Source organism: Thrips palmi, unplaced genomic scaffold, assembly GCF_012932325.1.
Source record: "Thrips palmi isolate BJ-2018 unplaced genomic scaffold, TpBJ-2018v1 HiC_scaffold_16, whole genome shotgun sequence".
Classification (NCBI taxonomy): Eukaryota; Metazoa; Arthropoda; class Insecta; order Thysanoptera; family Thripidae; genus Thrips; species Thrips palmi.
In genome coordinates this window covers 4,785,683-4,809,179 of record NW_023144625.1, presented here as the reverse complement: position 1 = coordinate 4,809,179, position 23,497 = coordinate 4,785,683, and the positions used below count along the sequence as shown (strand labels likewise).

The following is a 23,497-nucleotide window of genomic DNA, read 5'->3' as shown; positions in this document are numbered from 1 at the left end:
CCCCCGCCGCAGAAGCCCCAGCCCCACGTCGCGACGGAGAAGGTGCGCACGCCGGAGTCGACGAACAGGGGGACGGCCGTCAGCAGGCGGGTGACGCCGTACGACGAGGCGCTGTAGTTGGGGGCGTACGTCACCTCCTGCAGGCCGTGCATCGCCAGGGCCACGGGCACCACCACGGAGATGGGCAGCATCCACCGCAGGGAGACCTGCATCAGGGGACGTCTGAGTCTACGGAGTCGACAAAACTCCGTCAAATCCTCATCCAGCTGCAAGAGCGCCAGAAATCCCGTCACGTCCGAAATCTTCCTTCCAAAAGGCGAACATTCAACGAATTTTGGGCTTAAAATGGTTTCAAAGTGAGGCGAAATGTCCTTCCGTTGGTACCCAGGCATCGAGATTGACCACCCACTTGGTCGGCACTGCGAGAAAAAGTGTGAATAGTACAACGAAAGTACAACAAAAGCTGTGCAATAATAGTGCAACAAAAGCTGTGCAATAAAAGTACAACACGGATTGTATTAAGTTCAACGAGAATCGCACAAACCACAACGAGGTCTGGACTACCCAGCACTAGTCATGCCGGTTCCATTGCACTTCGTACAGCGATTGTTGTACTTTGAAAGTACAATAAATTCCTGATAAAAAAAAATTGCCAGTAATTTGTGTACTTTTGTTGTGGTTTTTTCTTGCTGTGGGAGTTTGACCCTTACAAGGGCATATGCATTTTTCCATCTCCTGAAAATGAAGATCATCTTAAAGCCGCCCCGCGCCTGCTATGCAAGTAGGCGAACCCTAGACTCCAACGAAGCCCCCACCCGACCCAGACCCGGCCGAGGAGCCGCACGCTTAAAACCTTACTAAGTATTTTGAGCATACACAGTACAAATTAATTTACTTTGTTATGCGAAGAAATAGTTCGTAAATTACGAAGTATTTTCTGTGTGCGAAGCTTATGTTCAAAATACTTTGTTATAACAAGCTGATTTTCTTTGTAAGGCCAAAAATAGTTTGTAAGGTTTTCTCAGTGTGTCAAAAACAGGGATATGTTTCACCGCATCAAAGTCCCATGCCTGTTCTACTTTATCAGATAGGAATCTATTACCTGGAGTTCTCCAGACACGCTCCGCACCCGGCCAAAAATTCGAGTTGCCTGTAGAACGTGCCACGGGGGCAGCGGATACATCGAGGCCACTTCCAGCGACATCTGATTACTGCAAAATGGAGAAAATGAAGAGGGCATTGTGCACAGCCACCAGAGCAGGAGACATTGATCAAGGATTCCATGCAAACAACGGAGCCACATTGGACCGGTGTGTGCCCAAGATTTATGCATTTGTTTCCGAGAATTTGATGTAAGCTTGTAAGCAGAGTGGTGGGGAGATGATAAAGCTGTTTTCTGTTAAATCGTTGACGTGTAAACTGTTCCCGAATTTTTTGGATCCACTTGATTCTTGATTGCCCGCTGAAACTTGTGATGGCTGAGGGTGCTTCTTCTAAAAATTATTTCTTTACCTCTGCGCGGTCACAACAAGAAAGAAACTGTCTCCTGCCCGGTGGCTCGTAGGTTTGACTGACCCTCAGGCGTGCCGGAATCGATCAACACATGGGCACGCCCCTAGCCATGTACAAAGCCTGCGAAGCCCATCATTGCTTCAGGGCCGGAGGCAACTGCCGGTGGTGGACATGGGCTTTTACCGAAGAAATGTTTATGCGCAAAAAATATATATTACAATAAAAAACACACATTAGAGTGAGACTACCGATTATATGCCACCTCTCCCCCAACAAACCCCTCAAAATGGAAAATTTTGATCTACTTTCCACCCGTGCTCCTGGAATGCTGACATGAAATGTCATAATCGTAGCCCGAACGATTCAGCCGTTTGTTTTGAAACAAGGTAAAAAGCATGTTTTCCAAGACGTTTGCTCGTTGCCATGTTGTTCCACGTGAAAAATCTTTGATTTAAATATCTCGTGCCGACTTTTCATGGCCTATTTACGAGACTTTTCCATTTGGAATGGTGTCCTCTTATATTCAAGGAAACACTGCAATTGCAGATCTTGGAAAGAAACGCTCATTTGATTTCCGGGAACATGCTGAGGCTTTGTGTAGTCTAAGACACATGTTGTGCAATCTGCTCGTGCTGCGCCACTATAAGCAATTAGAATGTGGATTTCGATGTGTACTCAGCTGCTTCGAACATGGGGGCCAAAATAGTCTACAAAGCGACAAGGGATTGCGCATTTTTTTCAGTTTTCTGTTGCCAGGGAAGGAAAAACTGAACAATCGAATAGGTATAAAACAAATAATCCTTCTCGTGTTTGCTTGCTATAATTTTATTTATTGCAACTCTTAAAAGATAGTTAATATTGTTTTTTTGGACGGACTAGGCAGTGACGGGCTTGGGCAGGGACTCCTTGAGGCACTGCTCAGCGGCGGCGACAACGTCGGCGGCGACGGGGACCTCGTACCTCTTGAGGCAGTCGGTGATGCGCTCAACCTGGGACTCCTTGGTGTAACCACGCAGCAGCTCCTCCTTGGCGTCGTAGGAGCAGATGTTGGCGGGCTGGTTGCTGAGGCCGTCCTGGGGCACGGGCTCCAAGCACACGTCGATGCGACCGTACAACTCGCGAAGCTGGGCACGAGTGTACTCAGCCTACATCAAAAATAAAAAGAGAAGGTTCAATATTGGAAACAATGAAACAGCTTTCAGAAGGAACTCAGAAGTGGCGTGCGCACCCGGGTTGGGTGAAAAAAACTCAGCCTCTTCTACATTCTGTAGAACGCACATTCCAGAAAAAATGGTCAATTTCCGACAGCAAACCATAAGAAGAGAATCAGAACGTGGCGTACTATTTACAATTGATCTAATAACTTGAAGACTGCTTAACTCGCAGCATTACTTTTCGAATTACCGACTGTGATTAGATAAATGTCTAAAAACTGTCTTGGCTTATCTCTCACTTCTACTTCATCAAAGTTGATGGCTGGGCTTCGATTTGAATCAAGTTTGAATTCAGTTCACGCATGATCTAGAAAGGAACTTTCCTTTGTTCCGATCTTGTGAGTTTCTAACGCTTCCCATTGTGTGCTTTCTACTCTCGTCTGACTAGTGCCAGGGGGCGGCAACGGCCTAGCAAGCGCGTGAAGCCATGCGCGAGTGAGGTGCAGGGGTTACTTATTTTGCTTCGATTGTAAGATCTAGGCCGTTGATTGCAAATCACTTTGCACAGATCAAAAGTGCACAAAATTTGAGGTGCATTAGGCCTAGTAGACTGCCCGATACTTCCAATTCAACCGAACACAAGGGCGGAATCATTTACATCAACATGGCGCATTCGAGTTTTTTCCTAAATTTGATGATTTCTCGTGTTTTTTGGTGTTTTCACTGCACCTTAATGTCAGGTAAGGGGGGAGTTTTGAGAAGAGCAATTAGCCTAATGCACCCCAAATTTCAAGCCCTTTCCATCGGTGCAAAGCGTTTTGAAAAACACAGTCTAGTTTTCATAATCTCGAACAAGTGCGCAACCTCTGCACTGACGGCGCGAGCATCGCTTCACGCTCTTTCTAGGCCGTTGCCACCCCCTGCTAGTGCTTGGGGTCACGGATACAATTGACTCTCAAAGATCTCCACGGAACCGCATTAATTGATCACCTGACTTGAACCATTCCAGCGTGTTTCACTCACCCTCTGGAGCTGGCGCGCAACCTCGGCAGCGACGGGCTTGGTCAGGGACTCCCTGAGGCACTCCTCGGCGGCGGCCACGATGTCGGCGGCGACGGGGACCTCGTACCTCTTGAGGCAAGCGGTGATGCGGTCAATCTGAGACTCCTTGGTGTAGCCCCGGAGCAGCTCCTCCTTGGCGTCGTACTTGCAGATGTTGGCGGGCTGGTTGTTGAAGCCGCTCTGGGGCACGGGCTCCAAGCACACGTCGATGCGACCGTTCAGCTCGGCAAGCTGGGCGCGGGTGTACTGAGCCTTCATCAAAAATGAAAAAGAAGGTTTAGTATTGTAATTAATGAAACAGCTCTCAGTAGGAACTCACAGTGGCGTGCGCACCCGGGTTGGGAGAAAACATTCAATCTTTATTCTACCTACATATTGTCTATACAACGCACATTCCAGAAAGAATGCTCAATTTCAGACAACAAGCCAACAAGAGAATCAGAACGTGGCGTACTATTTACGTTCACTGAGACAGCTATTGACATTTCATCTTTTGTTAAAGAGTTTTTCACACGGCAATAAAAAGCACTATCTCCTCATTATCTATGTCAGATTTGGTTCGTTATATTCACTGAAAGTTAAGCCCCACCGCGGAGCCTTCATTGATCACCCGGCTTCTATGAACCTCCACCGTGTTTCACTCACCCTCTGGAGCTGGCGCGCAACCCTGGCAGCGACGGGCTTGGTCAGGGACTCCCTGAGGCACTCCTCGGCGGCGGCCACAACCTCATCAGCGACGGGGACCTCGTACCTCTTGAGGCAAGCGGTGATGCGGTCAACCTGGGACTCCTTGGTGTAACCACGCAGCAGTTCCTCCTTGGCGTCGTACTTGCAGATGTTGGCGGGCTGGTTGTTGAAGCCGCTCTGGGGCACGGGCTCCAAGCACACGTCGATGCGACCGTACAACTCGGCAAGCTGGGCGCGAGTGTACCTGCCCTGCTTCCAGAAATTCAAAAGAAAAAGTTGAATATTGGAAAAAATCGGAAAAAATGGGCCCGGTTTTAGAGGAGATTTCAATCAGAGGCCGTGGTACGTTCTAAATATGGTTGCAGTTATTACTGGAGTGCAAGAGCAGGACTGTCAATATCCACCATAAGAACCATGCTTCTATGCAAGAACTACACGCAGCCACATGCAACCTACTACTATAAACAAAAACAAGAGGGAGGAGGGCGATGCCAGTGAATAAATTTGGCCCGTTAAATCCTTCACACCAAGCAAGCTAAATATTATCTGAAACCTGTTCCATTGCATTTTATTTGCCATCTTGATCATGATAATACAGATGCCCCGTTTGCGTCAGCATTTGTTAAGATTATTATCGACATTTAGTCTAGTGGTAAAGCGTGCACTACAAGATCAAATGTGTGCTTAGTACACAGCTGTGGGAGCGTACTTGCAAGCACACAACTATAGGTGTATGCTTGGACAAGATGTGTACTTACTTGCCAAGCATACACCTGTAGCTGTGTGCTTGTCCAAGCATAAAGCAATAGATGTGTGATTGCAAGTACGCTCCCATAGCTGTGTACCAAGCACACATTTGATCTTGTAGTGTGGGCGTGGGTTAAACTTACAGCCGAGGCGGCCGCCACGAGGGCCAGGACGAGGAGGAGGACGCGGGCCATGCTGCGGCAGTGTCGTCAGCGCTAAGACTGAAGCAAGGAGAGGTCCTCATCGCTATTTAAGAGACTCGGGACCGGCAGGCCACTTCGGTCGAAGTGTCTTCTGCCACGGCAGCTGGCATGATTGGGAGAATCCCTTTGCGTTTTCAAGTGAACCACGAAAGCGTTCGTACATTATGCTGTTTCGGGCAGACCAACTGACGGTGCAAAATGTACGCAGATACACATGCTGTAGGGCTCGTTGTTGGGCACCAAACCGCACGTGGAACTGTGTGTTTCAAGCGAGTCACTCGAGTGCGGTTGAACAAAAGTCCATGTGGGTGGACCTGGACTGCTACGCTAACCCGGCGACCGCTCCAATTATGTACTCATGGCACTATCTACTGCACTCTGGGAAAAAATCACAGTAAATCCTGTAGTGATAAGTACAGCTGTCACTGTAGTCCCGAGTACAGGATTTACTGTACTTTTTTGACAGGATCTACTGTACTTTGTACGGGATTTACTGTAACACAGGAGTGGAGTACGGAATATCCTGTACCAGGTACAGTAAATACTGTCGCCAGGCACAGTAGATCCTGTGTTCTAAACTACAGAAAATCCCGGCAAAAAAATTAACGGGATTCACTGTGGTTTTTTTCGCACAGTGTGCGTAACAGTTTAGGCGCGGTCATAGTTTGTTATAACAAAGTATTTTGAGCATGCATGAGCTTACAAAGAAAATACGTGGTAATTGGCTGAGCGATAGCGAAGCCTGTTACTCAGGTGGGGTTGAAAAATTTTTCCTGTCTGCGTGTGTGTGTGTGTGTCCGCGCTACTTCTCCTGACCGGCTCGGCCGATCTCGGTGAGATTTTGCACACTTTTTGGGTATGTCCTTGGCTCGGCACACGCGAAATTTCACTATCCTAGCTCAACTGGTTCGGTTTTTATAGCCGAAAAACACCTAAAAACGGCGAAAAATCGAGTTTTCTGCATGCAGACCACTTCTGTCTTGAAGAAAGGGGGGTCTGGGGAGCGGAGCCCCTCAGCCTCGACAAGTTAAAAAGTCAGGCCAATAGGGTACTTTCGTAGGATCCTTAACCGGAAGCAAGCAGACCAGCAGACGCCAAATTGGCCGGAAACTAACCTCTCTTCGGATCCAAAACTATAGCCGAGCGTACAAATATTGCTCGCGAAACACATATGCACTGCAAAAAAGTATCAAACAACTGTTTATGTTCAAGTGTGGCCGATACGTTTGACGAACGTCTCTTTCCCATGTCAAATTTTGGATCTACTTCCGCCAACATGGCGTCTGTGTGCTTCCGGTTCAGGGATCTACGAAAGTACCCTATGGGAGGTCTAGCCCCCCAGCTTCGACAAGTTAAAAAGTCAGGCCAATGCAGCCCTAGGCACGAAATCAAATGCTGTATTGACCTTCAATCACGCAAATTGGTATGCGGATGCCTGGAGAAGAAACCTAGCCTGCCGAAGGCAGGCAAGCGCCGCAGGCCAAGGTAGGTGTAACGCCAGGCGTGGATTGTCGTAACTGGCGTAGCATCGCGAAGCCTGTTACGACAAGACACGGTCTGGCGTACACCTACCTTGTTTACAAACTATTTCTTCGTATAACAAAGTAAATTAGTTTGTTGTATGTATGCGCAAAATACTTCGTCAGGTACTCTCATTTCAGCAACGTGACATCATGTTGAAACGAACGTGACAGAATGTCATGTCCGCTTGAGCATTGTGTCACATTCGTTTCAATGTGAAGAAGCTAATTTTTGGCCGATTCACATCCAAACGAATATGGCACAATGCTCAAACGAGCTATACATTTCATCACGTTCTTGGAAATAGGGGGGGGGGGGGGCAGGTGTCGCCTCTCCTGTCGGTAGCCCTTTCACACGGGCCTGAGCAGGCTCATCCGCCAGAAAAGTTTACTGACGAACTTACGGCGAGGAGTTGCTTGCCTGGCATTCAAAGTAATAGGACTCATTGTCGTTGTTTCTCACAGTCTACCATCCTCAAGATCTAGTCACGAGGATTCTACATCTGCTTCAGCTATATCTTCGGTAAGTCTCCTAAGCATAGCTTTTAAACGTTATCAGATGGTATAGAATTCTCTCACTCCCTTGATGTAAAACATCACTTTTCTTGTGAATTGTATCATTGCCGAGCCCAAAGGGTGGCGAGCAGTGCACTGCCCCACCACCACCACTGTAATTTGAACCTCGTTAACCAACTCATGTGCGGTGCAAAAACTTCCGTGAACAGGTAGAATGTGCCGCAACTCACGGACCTCAATATCTTTTACGCAAGTGCAGCTGCGACAGATAGCTGGCTGATGATGCTCGAGTGCCATTGCGACAGTTCAAATGAGTCACAATGAAACATGCGTCACAACTCATTACTTTTCTTAATTAGTAGTGTGTTTTAGAACTTGGACAACCGTACTTTAATGTCGGGGACCCAAAGATATTTTTCACGAATGGATACGCGCAGGACGATGGCACTCGGGAGCCGAGCCGAAGTGGGGGGCCGCAGCCGAGGGCCGAAAGGCGGCGGCGCTCCTCTTAGCGGCACAGACGCCTTTTCATTTGAGTACTTCAGTTAACTCTTCGTTTAATGGTGGAGGCAAGGTTGTCTCCATGGTTAAATGCCTTGTTTCTGAATCCAGTGACATTTTGTGCAGACTTGCAAAGAAATTTCTCTCTTCGTAAAATAGTGAAGATCAGATGCCACCCTATATTTTTTTATTAGAAAGTGCCTCAAGTACGCAGCATTCAAATTCATAGATAGCATTGTATCGAGGGGCAAACAACTTGAATTTAGGTGTACATTTTCCGTGAAATAACGGTGAAATAACGTTGAAATAACGCCAAAATAAGCGTGAAATAGCGTGAAATAACGGTGAAATAGCGCGAAATAACGTGAAATTACACGAAATAACGCGAAATAACGTTGAAATACCCTTGAAATAACGTTGGAATAACAATGAAATAACGTGAAATAACGTGAGTTTGAAATAACGGTGTACAAATTTTGACGAAGTTGTTTGCCCCTCGCATTGTATTTGAGCATTGTATTAAGTATACTTAATTCAGTAGTAAAAATGATGGACATGTTTTTCTTGATATTGGCTTCCAAGTTTCGAATGAAGCCATTCGTGATTTTTTCGTCTTTGAAAGGCATGCCTGGAAACCCGCAAGTCCGTCTATGACAGCTGTTTAACGTCGATTTCACAGACGCCTCTTCACTGGTAAAACTAAAGCGTAACTCCATGCTTGTGTCAAGTATAAAGTTACGCTTGGACAATAGATAGGGGAAATCTTGGCGGACGAACCTGTTGCGCTTGATTTCTAGCATAAACTGACTACGCTTGAAAACGGAGGGTAATACCTTTTTACCAGTGAAGCAGAACCCAGAGAGATCAAGAACATAGGTCGGAAACAATTCCCAAATGATCGCTAATTAACTGATGATGAGTGTCCATTCTGAGTTCCGGCCCAGCTACCGAGGCGACTCGCGAGGCGAGCACCTGAATTCAAGTACCCAAGAAATCTTACATGATTGGTTATAACATATACTCTGGCACTGCGAGAAAGAAGGACAGAAAAAGTACGGAACGTGTCTGGTCAACAATTTGCCTAAACCGTCCGTACTATTATTCCGTACCTGATTACATGAGTTCTTGTGGGACAAGTACGGACGTTGCGTACTTTTTTCCGTACTTCCGTACCATTCTCGTCTGTACATGTCCGTACAAAAGTACAGAATTATTTACAGTGCAAAAAACTAAAATGGCTCATTGCACTGAGAATGAATTAGCCACCACCATCACCTTTCAAATGGGCGATACAACTTTTGGTGCCCAATGGAGAGTATCAAAAAATTTATCACCCGAAATTTGGTACCGCGCTAATTGTTGCCCAATTTTGAGTGACGTCGTCGGTTACGTTGTGACGTCCCCTAGGACGTCCTCACGCACGGAGCCCTACATGATGCCCCCATGTGTCCGCTTCCCAAAGTCGGGCGATGAGTTTTTGACTTGTCCAACATTAAGTCACCACTGACTTGTAACCCACAAGTGGGCGGCGGTACGTGCGTCACCCAATGAAAGGGCAATGGCAATGAATCTCATTCTCAGTGATCAGTTTCCGGTTTATTTACTTCTTGTTCTTCATTTTTGCATGATGGAAAATGTCACTGTCAATCGGCCCTGGAAGGCCCCTTCGTCATCGCTCAGCCAATATATTTTCCTGAACCTTTATTCACTTAAGATTCCGTTCCTTTTTGCTTTAGGTGATACCTGATGTTGGGTGTTGGATGAATATTTACGTACACCTTTAAAACCTTAAGAAGTATTTTGAGCATACTTACGTGAAACCTTTTTTCTTTGTTATACGAAATAGTTCGTAATTTACCAAGTATTCTCTTTGTAAGCTTATGTATGCTCAAAATGCTTTGTTCTAACAAACTGCTTTGCTTTGTAAGGCCTGAAATAGTTTGTAAGGTTTTTTGAGAGTACATCGTTAGCTTCTTAAAATCACTTAAAATGTCCACTAAATTAACGTCTGTTTGGGACTTTACGGAATTGTTTACTTGTTTTGACCATTAACTGACACAAAATTGTTCAACAGGTCGTATCAACGAGGCAGCGCTATGGACTTCGCGAGCAGTTTCGTGGCACGTCAAACGAGCTCGAGGCCCAGGCCTTGGTCGTGCAGGATTTGCGATAAAGCTTTCACACACCACCATGATCTGAGGAACCATCATCGAACCCACACCGGGGAGAAGCCTTTCCAATGCCCTGTCTGTGAAATGGAGTTTATTCAGCAAACGCAACTTTCATCGCACCTTCGAACCCACACAGGGGACAAGCCTTACAAGTGCGTGTATTGCCATAAGGCGTTTGCACATGGCTCGGACCTATCAAAACATGTCCGAATCCACACAGGAGAGAAACCATACAAATGCAAAACGTGCGGCACAGCTTTCACGCAATCTGTCTCTCTCCGAAATCATTCTAGAATCCATTCTGGAGAGAAGCCCTTCGTATGTAATATTTGTTGTAAGGCTTTTCGGGACGCTAGCAATCTTCGAGCTCATGGCCGAGCTTACCACACCCAGGACAAGGTCATAGAGGTCATAACTGTTGAATGACGTCTTTTACGTGTCCTCTGAACGGAAAATTGTTTTTCCGTTGTCAATTTGGTGTTGGTTCTTAAGGTTATACTTACGTAGTACATATTGGTGATTTGCCGGTTTCTGTTCAAACGTTCGTTGAAGAAAAGTGAAGCGTAGAAAAATAAACCCTGGCCGAAGAAAAGTCTTCGTCAAGTTATTGTAGCTCACGAAACTGTTCGTTTTGTTCGTGTTGTTTTCTTCTTTGTTCTCTTTTTCATGACCAGTATGTTAACATAATGTCTTCTTTCCTACGCGACTGCCTGCGATGTTCCTGTTATTTATATTTATGAATATATCTTTTATATGTTATTTGTTGATATTTTTAGTTAATGCACGCTTTGCACATGTTATATTTTGGCTTGATCATGTTCTTGATTTTTTTTTTGCATTTGTTACATTTTAACTTGGTCAGGTTCTTGATTTTTTTTTTTGCATTTGTTATATATTAACTTGGTCAGGTTCTTGATTTTTTTTTGCATTTGTTATATTTTAACTTGGTCAGGTTCTTGATTTTTTTGTGCATTTGTTATATTTGAAGCCGGTTCCATGCCGCAACAACTTCTTTTCCTCTCTCAGGTCGTGTCGTGCACGACATTGTGCACTGGAAGTCACCGTTTCTGGTGGAGGGCCGCGCCCTAGGCTGAAGCACTCCCTCCATTTTCAATCTTGGAATTACCGGCCTCTTGTTTTGTTAACATTTCTTTTCCATTGTTTTTTGCAACCCTTGCGTTCTTACAGGTGTGCGTGCCTTTTGCTATATTCTAGTTGCTGTGTGTGTGTGTTACTCACGTTTCTCTTATTTTGTATATTCCTGTTAAGAAGGATCTTGTAAAGTTATGTGAAATGGCTAATTAAATTATCGGAGGCAGACCACGTGACTTCGATTTCAGTAACCCTCTTCTCCGAACACATCGGTAGGCGGCATTAGATCTCTCTCTGTCAGACATTACAGCGCACCGGGGCAATTCACTTGACATGTTTGACGCAGGATGTCAGCAGGGAAGGCGCGTCTGAAATGAATAGAATCTTGTGCCTTCTTGCAAAGAACGTGACGACACTAAACATCCCGGATTTTGGTTCTCAAGCTTGCTAGTCAGACCTTTGCCACTGCAACTGCTTATAAAAATCATGGATTCTAGTAAATGCTGATATCACCTCAGCCTTGCCGTAAACACTATAAACAGAATACCAATAACGAAAGCCGACAACCACTACTCAATTTATTAACAACCGCAGATAATAAGTACTCATTTTACGCATTTGAAGTCACAATCTTTGTGACAATCTGTGTGACGCCATCTCGGCCAGAAACGCCGCCGTCGACGCGAGCAGCCCCGCCGAGAGCAGATGCAGGAAGTCTGCGACCATGGCCTGCCCTGTGGACGGGCGCTGTGCGTCTAAGTGCCTCATCAGGCTCCTGGCGGCGGTGTGCCTCTTCCTGGCCATGTCCAAGTGCAGCACCCTCCCGATGACGCCCCCGCTCTGGAGTCGATGTATGGTCGTGTCCAGCAGGTCAGCCAGCGGGAACGACTTCCTCACGTAGTTGAAGTAGCTGGCCTGGAACAGCTGCACGCCGAGAGGTGACCCACTGTAAAATTTTGCGTACCCATGATTGTAATGTGGAAGAGTGTACAAGATTTCAGGCACACATTCGCCACACAGGCAATTTTGCGACCTGAGTGTGGAATGTGTTGTAAGTTTTGCAAAATGAATGTGGGAAGCTGTTCCTCCCCGGGTGGAAGGATCTGCAGTTCAAGTGTAGTTTGAACTCATTGGAAAAACTGCAGTATTGGAACAGTACTATGGATTCAAAAGTAACTGCAAAAGTATTAGAGTTGAAAACTTCTATTTATGTGCATTTATCACTGACTTTAAACTAATAATAAATTGCTCTCCTGGTCTTCAGCCTTATTACAGAGCGCCTCTACAGAAAGATTTCAGTTTTGACTTAGTTTAAATTATAGTCACTACAATAGATAAGAAGTACAGAAGTAAGTGCAGTTGATGACTAGTTCTTAGGCAGTTAGACTGCATGGTAGTGTCGTGGTTAGAGAGTGCAGAAGAATCTGAAGAAAAACTGCAGTTTTAACTGAGTTTCCCTGCTAATGCCAGCGGCACCAGGCCTTATTATGTGATCACGTTGGGTGGATGTCCCTCCCAGGCAGGTGGCGTAGACCAGTGGATAAGGCACTTGGTCCGCAACCAAAAGATGCGAGGTTCGATTCCCTGCAAAGTATCTGATTTCATCATCAGACAAGAAGGAAGTTGACCATGGAAGGTCGAAGGGGGCAACAGAATGTAACAGAAGTAGGAAAATTGAACGTTCAAATTCATTTTTTAAACACGTACTTTTAACACTACACTTTAACTGCATTCGTTTTTTAAGTGAATTCTGTAGGTGTAACTATGTTTAATAAGTACATTCACTGCAGTTTACAATTGGTTTAAACTGTAGTCAAAACTGCAGTTGGGCGAAAAAACTGGTACTTTTTCTGCAGTTTTTCTACACTTTTTGTATAAAATTCTATAGTCTTTTTGTAGAAAATTACGGTTACAGAATAGTTTAAACACAGAAAATTCTTGGCTTTTCTTCCACTTTTCTTATAATTCAAAGTTACTTAAAACATTAAGTTAAGTTAAGTAAAACGCAAGTGAAGAAGTGCTGTTCAGACTACAGATCCTTCCGCCCGGGTCCCTCGCTGTACGCACAGAAAACTCAAGCATAATGTACCTTTCTTCAAGTGTACTAGCACTTACGTTCTCCCTGAAGCCTATAGGGGCGTAACCACACTATTACTCCAATCTAGATGCATGGTGAAGAAAGGCGTTTCAACGAAGTGCGCCTCTCACTGCAAATTCCAAGTGTGGGACAGACGGCAGTCTCTCATTCACTTATATGCCGTGAGCCAAAATGTCTCGCGCTTACAAGGGTGCACTGGTAGCCAACGAATGTGACGTCATATTCGTTGGAGTGTGAATTTTGTCAGGTTAGTTTGAATATGATGTCACATTCGTTTGAACGTGACTAGGCCGTTTAAGTAGGGTGTCACATTCGTTTGAATGTTGATCAATATTCAAATGAATGTGACATCATATTCAAACGAACGTGACAAAATTAACATTCGAACGAATATGACGACACATTCGTTGGTTTCCAGTGTGAGACACTGATGTCTGCGAGGGGTGAATCACTAGTGTACTCATGTGTACAAATTTGCCCGTACTCAGTGTACTCGCAAGGTTAAAAAGGGCGAAATTCACTAGTTTTTCGACCGATTTGGCGTCGTGTCGTTTAAAATGCTAAATTAAGCCTTTAATTGTTTACAAATGTAAAATTTATGAGGAAAGGAAGGTGTACTCATGTGTACACCAGAACCCTGAGTGATTCACCCCTCGGATGTCTGAGACTTACTAGTGAGACACGGTTTGCACTCACACTTGCAAGCATGGCAAGCATTGGACCAGTGAGGGACAAACCGTGTCGTGTCGCACACTTGCAAGCGTGGGACAAACGTGGTTTACACTTGGATAAATACGTTACATTGCGGTTGACTGAAACAAAATAATGTGACACTGTCCCACACTTTGCAGTGCTCCTAGCATAATGATTGGAGGGTCCTATAAACAAAGACCGGTGTCTTTCGGGCCGCTCGAACAAAGACTGATCTCCACTTCGGCCGTTTCTGCATTCACCGCTTCTTTACCTAGTATTTCTCGCAACAGACATCCAAGTCTAACACTAGTTTGCAGGTTATGTTTCAAACATATTAGAGGATGATTATCTAAAACTCATTTGTGGGGAATCGAAACGTCGAGATTGTTCTGGGACTTAAAAATGAACGCGTTGAGAGGTTAGGAAATGGAGATCGGTCTTTGTTCGAGCGACCCAAAGGACATCGGTCTTTGTTCATAGGCCCCATCGTCGCGGCCCAGCACACCTGTACGGGCAACTGGTAGCGACACCCCCGCATGCAGTTGAAGCGCGAGGTCTGGGCGGACGTGGCCACCGCAAAGCTGTGCTCCTCGGCGAAGCGGTCCTCGCAGCGAGTCACTTCGAGTGGCGTCTCGCAGGTGATGATCTGACGCGGCGGCACGCCCGCCTCCTCCAGGATGGCGCGCGAGGTCTCGGACGCGACCGCCACGGTGAGGCCGGGCACGCTGTCCACCAGTTCCTGGACGGTCTGCGGGAAGGGCGTCCACTGGGGCGCGGCGCTCTCGGTGAAGAGCAGCCCCTTGACGGCCACGTTGGTGTTGAGGAAGTACAGCAGCCACGCGCCGCCGAGCACGCGGGCGGACCAGACGTCCGGGCAGAGCCGGCACACCGGAGCAGGGACTTCGAACGCCTTGGCCCAGTGGTCCAGCACGGCCTCGGCAACCACCTGCAGCCACCAGCCCGGCGCAGCTCCACCTGACACACTGGTGGAAACGGGCATTCAAACTACGGCGTTACTCTTAAAATTCCAGAGAGTGCATGGCATGCTCCACCTCCACCACAAAGCACGCTTAAGAGTGCTTGCAAGCTCGCTCTACCTGGGAGGAAACCACACTCTCACCTGGAGCATTCATGACAAGCACTCTCCAGGTTGTAGGATGCTTTGTAGTTTACTCCCAGGTGGAGCATGCCATGCACTCTCTTGAGTTTCTGGGGACACAAGTTAATACGCCCTCCAAGAGCGGAGTGACGTAATGCCTGCGAAAGGGCATTTAATTTTGGCCTAGAAGTCCCGTGCTTATTCACGCCTCTTCCGAGTGCACGAAAGGATTCACGTCGTTCCAGGGGCGTAAATTCGACTCTGAGAAATACTGTGACTATTTGTGTCGCGTGAGAAAGATCCTGACTGTTTGTGCTCCGTGAGAAAGATCGCGACACAGACCACTTTGACTTGCCGCTTCGTTCTGACGAACGTTTGGCACATTTTTGTAAATCTTTGGTAAGAACAACTCAACTGGTTCCAAAACTACAGACTAAAGTCTATAGTCAACTGTGTCTAGTCGCAAGCTGGAGAAAGTAAGTCGAGTCTGTCTCGCGCGGCACATAAAGAGGGGTCGAGTTTTTGTGCCTGCATTGCAAGAAAAAACCACAACAAAAGTACACAAATTTCTGGCAATTTTTTTATCAGGAATTTATTGTACTTTCAAAGTGCAACAATTGTTGTACACAGTACAATGGAACCGGCATAAGGAGTGCTGTGCAGTCCAGGCCTCGTTGTGGTTTGTACAAGTCTCGTTGTACTTTCTACATTCCATGATGTACTTTTATTTCACAGTTTTTGTTGTACATTTGTCGTACCATTCACAATTTTTCTGGCAGTGTGTGTTTTACCGGTGCACGCGGGCGACGGCCACACGCAGGGCCACGGTGGCCGCGGCGCCGAGCACCGTGAAGGTGAGCAGCCCCGAGCCCCACAGGTTGCGGAGCACCACCTCCCAGACGCGCGGCCAGGCCACGCGCACGTCGGGGCAGCGGCCCGTCACCAAGACCGGCGTGTGCAAGAACGGCGCCGTGGCCCGGAAGTGCCTCATCCTGGCCGACGTGAGCACCAGGGCGCCCAGCACCACGTCGGTGTCCCGGTTCGCAAGGTCGCGCAGAGGGCCGGACAAGGTGCCGTTGTCCAGGTCCAAGTGCTTGTCGTCGAAGAAGTGCCGCCACTCCACCTTGAGGACCGGTGAAAAATAGTGGGATCAAGAACGTTTTTTCATTGCAATTCAAAGTTGTGAAGCTTCTGCGAAAATTATGGGAATTGATCGAAATTCGTGCGAAAGTTTGGTGAAATTCGTCGAAGTTTATGTAACATTTTGCAAAATTTCCATGAGTGAGCTAACAAAAAGTCATTGCTCATGAACATTATCACAAGTCCTTAAAAATTCAGAAAGTCATGCAAATTTTCGATAGACCGTGAAAATTCGCTGTAACTCAGATTAAAATTTCTCGAAATGCACGAGAAATCACTGAAATTCACTGCATCAAAAATTCATGAAAAAATCTCATTCAACGAACGTTAATGAAAGCAGATGATACTCGTTTGGTTTTCTTCTGCGGGGTAGTATGAGCTCATTCCAAAGATAGTACTTAAAATCTCATTCAACGAACATCTGAACGAGGCCGAACTGGCGCCGAAGTCGGCACGAGCTGAGCAGAGCCGAGGCCTGCCCGAGTCACCCTTTGAGACGTGGCAGGCGGAGAGGGATTGTCAATGTTGCGCGCGGGCCGTCGCACGCGAGGAGGGGGTAGGGGGTGCCATTGTCCGCGCAGGCTGCGCCTCACCGCCAGCCAGACACACCAGCCCGCCCCGCCGGCCAGCCCCTATTATATTGTTAGGATACGCGCTTGGTTTCTGGACTCGAGAGTAAAAGCACGCTGACACCTTCATGTGTATAGTATTTTTAAGTATGTTGCAAGTGTGGTGAAGGTATCATCTGCTAAAAAATACGACGTTCGTGTCTATTGGACCTTGACGTTCCTGTTCCGCGCAAAGGACAAGACGATGTCCTGGACGATCTTCGTCTCGATGGACAGCTCTGTTTGCACGGTGCCCTCGCAGTGGCGCCTCGGCCTGACGAGGAGGCTGGCGCGCAGCACGCAGCCCCCGAGGTCCTTCGGCACGACGCCGCCCCAGAGCCTCGCCGGCAGGGGGCCGAATGAGGCCCGGCCGGGGCCGCGCTGTTGAACGAAGGGCACACTCAAAAAGCCTAGAACGCATCTGCTCTGCAAACTCAAGTGTGTGTCAGGCATGTACTTCTTGGTGCATGCCTGGCAGGCACACACTTCTTGGTGCATGCCTCAGGCACACACTTGCTTGTATGCATGCATTGTTGCGACGGCAAGTGTGTGCCTGAGGCAAGCAGAAAAGAAGTGTGTGCCTGCAGGCAAGCACCAAGAAGTGCATGCCTTGGGTTGACTCTATGTGGTGCGTGCTCGGCACACACCGGAGATTGCAGAGTGCGTCGTAAATGAAGGCAGTGAAGATACTTGGTGTTGTGAAAAAATGCCTCTTCTTGCGCACGATTGTGCTTCATAATCCGAAGCATTTGCCTTCCGAAGCAATGCTTCGTGGACTGTTTTTCTGTAAACGATTGACGCCCGTGGAAAAGCGCGAATCGTTTCACGCATGGTTTATGCCCTTGGGAGGGGCGTGAATCAGTGCAGGACTTCTGGGCAAAATTTGAATGTCCTTCCAAAGAAAGGCATTGAGTCATGACACCCTGAGAGGGCCGTGAAAGATTTTTAAGGTTCTAGCGGCGCATTTTCTATGCCTTTGTTTTACCAGTGCGACCGTGGCGACGGGCACGACGGCAGGCCGCTGGCTGCCACACACCCCGGACGCGTTGGCGAAGGGCACCAAGGCGTACAGTGTGGCAGACTCGCGCCCCGCCACCGCCACTGCGGTGTGCACCGATGACCGCGACCAGGCCGTTGCCGCCAGTTCCTGCACCAAAGGCTCCAGCGACTCTGCTAAAAGAAAGGCATGAAAAGTGCGGCGAGTGTATGATAGTCTTTCGCGCCCTTAAGGGGGGACCCTGGTGAAACTTTCAAGTAGGCTTCAAATTAATCCCAGGAAGTTTAAACTTTGCTTAATTATTAGGTTCATTATGGTGGGTTCCCAAAACAAAATTCAATCCAAAATGTTGAACGGTCTCTGAGAAAAGTAGCTTTTTAGTGTTTTTTGGAGCGTTGGGGAAAAATCTTCCTGCGTCTTTCATTGGGACGGAAAGTCTTGAAAATTTTTTTGGGTTATCCTAAAGATGTATAGAAGAGATTTTAGTGACGGAATTTTCAAATTAAACTTCTGTCCTGAGATATGAGTTTTCAAATTTTAACATTTAAAAAATGTGATTTTTCCCCCTTTTTTAAAAAACTTTAAGGTGTTTGCAAAAAAAAAGTAGGGCTGATATCAAGATTCCGTCACTAAAATTTGTCAACAAGTCATCAATGAATAGAGTCCATGCAAGACGACTCATGTAGGTGTCAACCAGGAACGCAGAAAGTCTTTCTACGACAAAATTTTTTGTCGACTGAGCAAAGCTGTGAAGTTGAGCGTAGAAGCCAACGACAACTGATCTCAATGCTGTTTCCTTCCAAATGATAAAGAAACTACCCACTTAGCTTAAAGGTGTTCAACCTGTTGAATCTGAAACCTTGTATGCACATTTTTATCGATGAACTTGGAAAATACCATTTTTCGGAATTTTGGCGATTTTTTCACTAGGGTCCCCCCTTAAAGGACTTGTTGGGGGCAAGTCTAAGGCAAGAAAATAAAAAACCTTCGCAATACAAAGAACTCATGGAAATGGGCACTTGTCATGCATCTATTTAATTGGATCTGACCCGTCATAATGGGTCTGACGCATTGGAAAGTGTCCAAACTCAGACTAGACGTTTTGTTATTTCTTTTAAGAAGGTTAATTGGACGTCACAAACCAAACGTTTGGCGCTGGACGCCAAGTATAAGGAGGTAAGATGCTATTGAAATCATGTCGAAAATTTGACGATTTACTGGTGTGCCCCCCTTAAATGGGTTAGAACCCATTGGCGAACGGGTTTTGTCTGCTATGGGGGTACTTTTCTTACCCTGCACTTGTCTCAGTAACTTACCCTTAATGCTTTATAAAGAGTTTTACAATTTTGGCTTGAAGTGCCATACTAATCAAAGCACCTTGGCGTAAGCCGATTCACGCCGTGCTACAGGCTTAAATCGGTTCACGCTCTGTAAGGGCGGAGATTTAAACGTGTTTGTTTTACCAGTGGAGTTGGTGGCGCGGCCCTCCACTGCGCGGACGACGATCATCATGTCGGTGTGCCAGTGAGACGAGTCAGAGGCGGGACGCCACCGGGACACGGCGTCGAGAACTCGCTGTGCACTGGACACAACCATGGCGCCCGCTACCTGGTGTCCAAGATGTGTTAGAGGAACGCAGAGTGGCTTCTAGTCCGTCATTTTGAGAAATGAATTGGCGGAGCGGTGCTGTGAGAAAACCTTGCTAACTATTTCAGGCCTCAGGCCTTACAGAGAATAGCAGCTGGTGATAACAAAGTATTTTGAGCATACATATAAGCTTACTAAGAAAATACCTTGTAATTTACGAACAATTTCTTTGTATAAAAAAATGATTAGTTTGTACTATGTATGCTCAAAATACGACGTAAGGTTTCAAGGGTGTGTTTTGCTCTTGGCCTCCAACCCGTTGAAGCTAGGGGGGAAGAGTAAGCGAGCCGATTGTAGCTTCACTGAGAATCCAAACGCTATGAGTATAGCGCCAATTGGTGCAATGCATTTGAAGACGTTTTCATTGCACCAACTGGTGCAATGCCTTCCCATGCATTAGCATAGGGCGTTTTCCGGACACATTGCACGTAAGGTGCAATATGGCCATGGCATTGCTCGTATGGTGCAATACCTCAATGCATTGCACCACACGTGCTATACTCATAGCGTTTGGGATCTCAGTGTTGGCCAGAGACCTACAACCCTCCCTTAGCCTTCCTCGGGTAACGAGGGAGTGACATTCTCCGGTTCGTTTCGAGATGGCGAACCAGGGGCCACACATCCAGGACTCTACCGCACTGAAAAACCAAACGTGGTCTAGAGACCGCACCACTGGTGTGGTCAAATGGGTGCCATTTTGACCACATCAGTCTGGACCACGTTTGGTGTTGTCTCTCCATGCAATGACCACACCAAACGCACCAAACGTGGTCTAGACGACACCAACTGATGCGGTCGAAATGGCACCCATTTGACCACACCAGTTGGTGTCGTCTAGACCACGTTTGGTTTTTCAGTACCCTGCCGGAAGGCAGCACGGAGCCCGGACACGTGTTTATGATCGGTACATGGTTGAGATTCCTTCGCAACCACGGCAAGGCAGTGCCTTCGTCGATGAGGCACACGATGAGAGCGCCCTGGCTTCTGGGAGGCACGAAATAGCGCCTCGCCAGGACGCCGAGGAACTCTGCGAATTGGGCGTCGGAAGACCTGCAGACGACAAACGCGACATCGAGATGAAGCATTTTGGACCCTACTTTCAACAAGGGCATGAAAATCATGCCTCAAAAGGGCGTTGTCGAATAACGCCCTGAGCGTCCTGAATCGGTTCTGCCCTCATGCGTAAAGTTGTGCCTCAAGGATTTCGCGGCAAAATTTCAATGACATTCCAAAGGCCTTATTCGTTATCCCCCCCCCCAATTAGAGCTTTCAGGACTGTTAAACCCTTCCAGTGGTGGATCCAGAGTCAGCCCAAAAAAGGGGGAGGTATCGCTTTTTGCCTTTTTACAGGGATAAAGTCGGGTAAAGTGTTGCTTTTTGCCTACCTTCTAGTCGACATGGGGCTCAATCCTCTCCCCCCCCTCCCCCCTCCCTACACACACACACCCCTGGATCCGCGCTTGCAGCCCTTAGGACCGTCGTTTTGATGCCTTCCCACTTCACTGCAAAGCTGTTGGCAAATTTGCTGCCACTAAATTGACAAGCCGTTTGAATGCCAAAACTTGTCAAGCTTGGCCCTGAAATACCCCTGCTTTAGAAAATTAGGCATGGCAGGCGTCAAATATTGGCAAGCTGGTGATGATTTCAGGTCAAGGCGTGCCATTATTTTGGCATTGAAAACAGCTTGCCAGTTTTGTGGCACACTCTCAAGATCCCGCCCAGCTTTTTCATCGTATAATGCGCGAACAAAGAGTTTAGTATTGTGACATCTTCACAAGCGAAGGTAGAAACCTTCGGTGAAGGGTTCTTAGTAATTTATGACCACTTTCATCATATTAGTGTGTGGACAAATTTCTCAGTAATACGATAGTACGAAGATCTCTGTCGAAAGGCACAGATAATTAGCTCAGTAAGACTGCACGTTGTTTCTCGGTAGGGAGTCGCGACTGCAAGCAAACTTGTCACCAGATTTGAAGTGTTTGATTTACTAGCCGTCTCTTCGCCGTACGGTATACCTTGGCTCCACAGGTACGAGGGACACGTTAACACTCGACACACACAGGTGCAGCAAGACAGCAAGCCTGGGCCAGGCGTTCGGCCACATCGGAAAGGTGTCGGGTCGGGCTAGACACGTCTGACACAACACTTGTTGGATCGACAAGCCTAGCCTTCATCGCTTCGCCGATGCGTGAAGGGTAGGAGGAAGTCGCGCCCGTCGTGTGTGTGTGTGTGTGTGTGTGCGCGCGCGCGAGTGTGAGTGTGTGTGTGTGCCATCGACCAATCGCGCCGAGTAATTTGCTGATTGACTAAACGACGCAGCCACGCCCCAGTGCACGTGCCGTCGCCTGAAAAGTAACGGCGAATGACCAGCCTCGGCAAGGTCGAGACCGTGCGACACAACGCCGTGAAAGAGAAAGGGACCGGGGGGACATCCCCGGAGGAAAATTGGGGGAGGGGGGGGGGGGTAAGGGGTCCGCGATGCATTCCACTCCTTGGCCTTCAGGCCCTCCAGTCAGCAGGGCCACTTACTAGCCAGGGGAAGGCCTTCGGCTTCGATGCTGAGCTGGATTCTGCTGGAGATGGAAATGCATTTTCATCAGTAGTAAATTTGGATGTGTTTATTTTGAAAATGGGTCTCTTTTCTTTTTCGGGGGTGATAGCCAGGAAGTATGCATTTGCACGAAGGATTGTGATTCGACAATGGTTGGTTTCTCCTTAAATCGAAGGAAGGGTATTTAATGATCTAAAACTAAATTGTCCAACCAATCCTAACCTAACGGGCTCGTGACAGATCTTATTCTACTCGTGAGAGATCTTTCGCCCTACTCTCGATAGATCTTATTCTCAAACTAAATGGTCTAACCAAACCTTACCTAACCTAACGGGCTCGTGACAGATCTTACTCTACTCTTGACAGATCTTTCCCTACTCTCGACAGATCATATTCTCAAACTAAATGGTCCAACCAATCCTAACCAAACCTAACGGGCTCGTGACAGATCTTACTCTACTCGTGACAAATCTTTCCACACTCTCGACAGATCATATTCTCAAACTAAATGGTCCAACCAATCCTAACCAAACCTAACGGGCTCGTGACAGATCTTACTCTACTCGCGACAGATCTTATTATCAAACTGAAACCTAACCTAACGTAACCTAACCTATCCCAACCTAACCTAACTTAACCTTAGAGTTTGGACTATGGAGCTTGGACTATAGAGCTTGGACTATAGAGCTTGGACTATAGAGCTTGGACTATAGAGCTTGGACTATAGAGCTTGGACTATAGAGCTTGGACTATAGAGCTTGGACTATAGAGCTTGGACTATAGAGCTTGGACTATAGAGCTTGGACTATAGAGCTTGGACTATAGAGCTTGGACTATAGAGCTTGGACTGTAGAGCTTGGACTGTAGAGCTTGGACTATAGAGCTTGGACTATAGAGCTTGGACTATAGAGCTTGGACTATAGAGCTTGGACTATAGAGCTTGGTCTATAGAGCTTGGACTATAGAGCTTGGACTATAGAGCTTGGACTATAGAGCTTGGACTATAGAGCTTGGACTATAGAGCTTGGACTATAGGGCTTGGACTATAGGGCTTGGACTATAGAGCTTGGACTATGTATACGCATATGAATATAGTAAAAAGGAAGATACCTCTTGTAAACTAAAGGTATCGGGGGGGGGGGGCGGACATATGAGCTATTCAAAATCCCAAACAGGGTGCTTCGCTTCGCTCAGCAATCACATTTGGGAAGACACAAGATTTCTTAAGAGAAAAGATTTCGTCGGAACGCTTCAAGTGAGGCAGCATCTGAAGCCTAGTAAGGGTCTCTCGGAAAAGGTCGCAAGGGTTGAAGTGGGTGAAGCGATTGCAGCCCAAAACGTACGGAAGATGGCCCTTGTGCGAACGGGGTGATCAAGTTGGGTGCTTGACTCGGTTCTAATTGGCGGTGTCGAACGAGGAGAAACAACATTAAATCTCGGAATACGAATCCTGGAATTTCAATTGCAGCCAATTTCCCGTCAATTTCAGGATAAACTTC

The 23,497-nt window shown here is 47.1% G+C and overlaps 2 protein-coding genes across 7 annotated transcripts; one reads left to right on the top strand and one right to left on the bottom strand.

Annotated features, from left to right (window-relative positions):
* Positions 1–2,313: 2,313 nt before the first annotated feature.
* Positions 2,314–5,461, bottom strand: LOC117642852. 2 transcript variants are annotated; one of them, XM_034381448.1, is made up of 4 exons: positions 5,306–5,461; positions 4,374–4,664; positions 3,690–3,980; positions 2,314–2,657 (listed from the first exon to the last, which is right to left on the bottom strand). In XM_034381448.1, the coding sequence occupies exons 1-4, from the start codon at positions 5,354–5,356 to the stop codon at positions 2,388–2,390; spliced, it is 903 nt and encodes a 300-aa protein (XP_034237339.1). In that variant the 5' UTR covers positions 5,357–5,461; the 3' UTR covers positions 2,314–2,387. The 2 variants fall into 2 exon arrangements, with proteins under 2 accessions (XP_034237339.1, XP_034237338.1); XM_034381447.1 differs by having other exon boundaries at positions 4,374–4,667; positions 5,306–5,387.
* Positions 5,462–5,555: 94 nt separating this feature from the next.
* On the top strand, positions 5,556–11,396 carry LOC117642853 (zinc finger protein 383-like). 5 transcript variants are annotated; one of them, XM_034381449.1, is made up of 3 exons: positions 5,556–5,717; positions 7,351–7,408; positions 9,977–11,396. In XM_034381449.1, the coding sequence occupies exons 1-3, from the start codon at positions 5,564–5,566 to the stop codon at positions 10,497–10,499; spliced, it is 735 nt and encodes a 244-aa protein (XP_034237340.1). In that variant the 5' UTR covers positions 5,556–5,563; the 3' UTR covers positions 10,500–11,396. The 5 variants fall into 5 exon arrangements, with proteins under 5 accessions (XP_034237340.1, XP_034237341.1, XP_034237344.1 ...); XM_034381450.1 differs by lacking the exon at positions 5,556–5,717 and adding an exon at positions 6,040–6,082; XM_034381453.1 differs by lacking the exon at positions 5,556–5,717 and adding an exon at positions 6,628–6,850 and having other exon boundaries at positions 9,977–10,217.
* The last annotated feature ends 12,101 nt before the right edge of the window (positions 11,397–23,497 follow it).

Coding starts and splice junctions, on each gene's coding strand:
- LOC117642852 (XM_034381447.1), bottom strand. CDS start 5,356: ATGGCCCGCGTCCTCCTCCTCGTCCTGGCCCTCGTGGCGGCCGCCTCG. Junction 4,668..5,305: donor TCGTGGCGGCCGCCTCGGCT/GTAAGTTTAACC, acceptor AATTTCTGGAAG/CAGGGCAGGTACACTCGCGC. Junction 2,658..3,689: donor TTGCGCGCCAGCTCCAGAGG/GTGAGTGAAACA, acceptor TTTTTGATGTAG/GCTGAGTACACTCGTGCCCA.
- LOC117642853 (XM_034381449.1), top strand. CDS start 5,564: ATGTACGCAGATACACATGCTGTAGGGCTCGTTGTTGGGCACCAAACC. Junction 5,718..7,350: donor CCGGCGACCGCTCCAATTAT/GTACTCATGGCA, acceptor TGTTTCTCACAG/TCTACCATCCTCAAGATCTA. Junction 7,409..9,976: donor CTGCTTCAGCTATATCTTCG/GTAAGTCTCCTA, acceptor ATTGTTCAACAG/GTCGTATCAACGAGGCAGCG.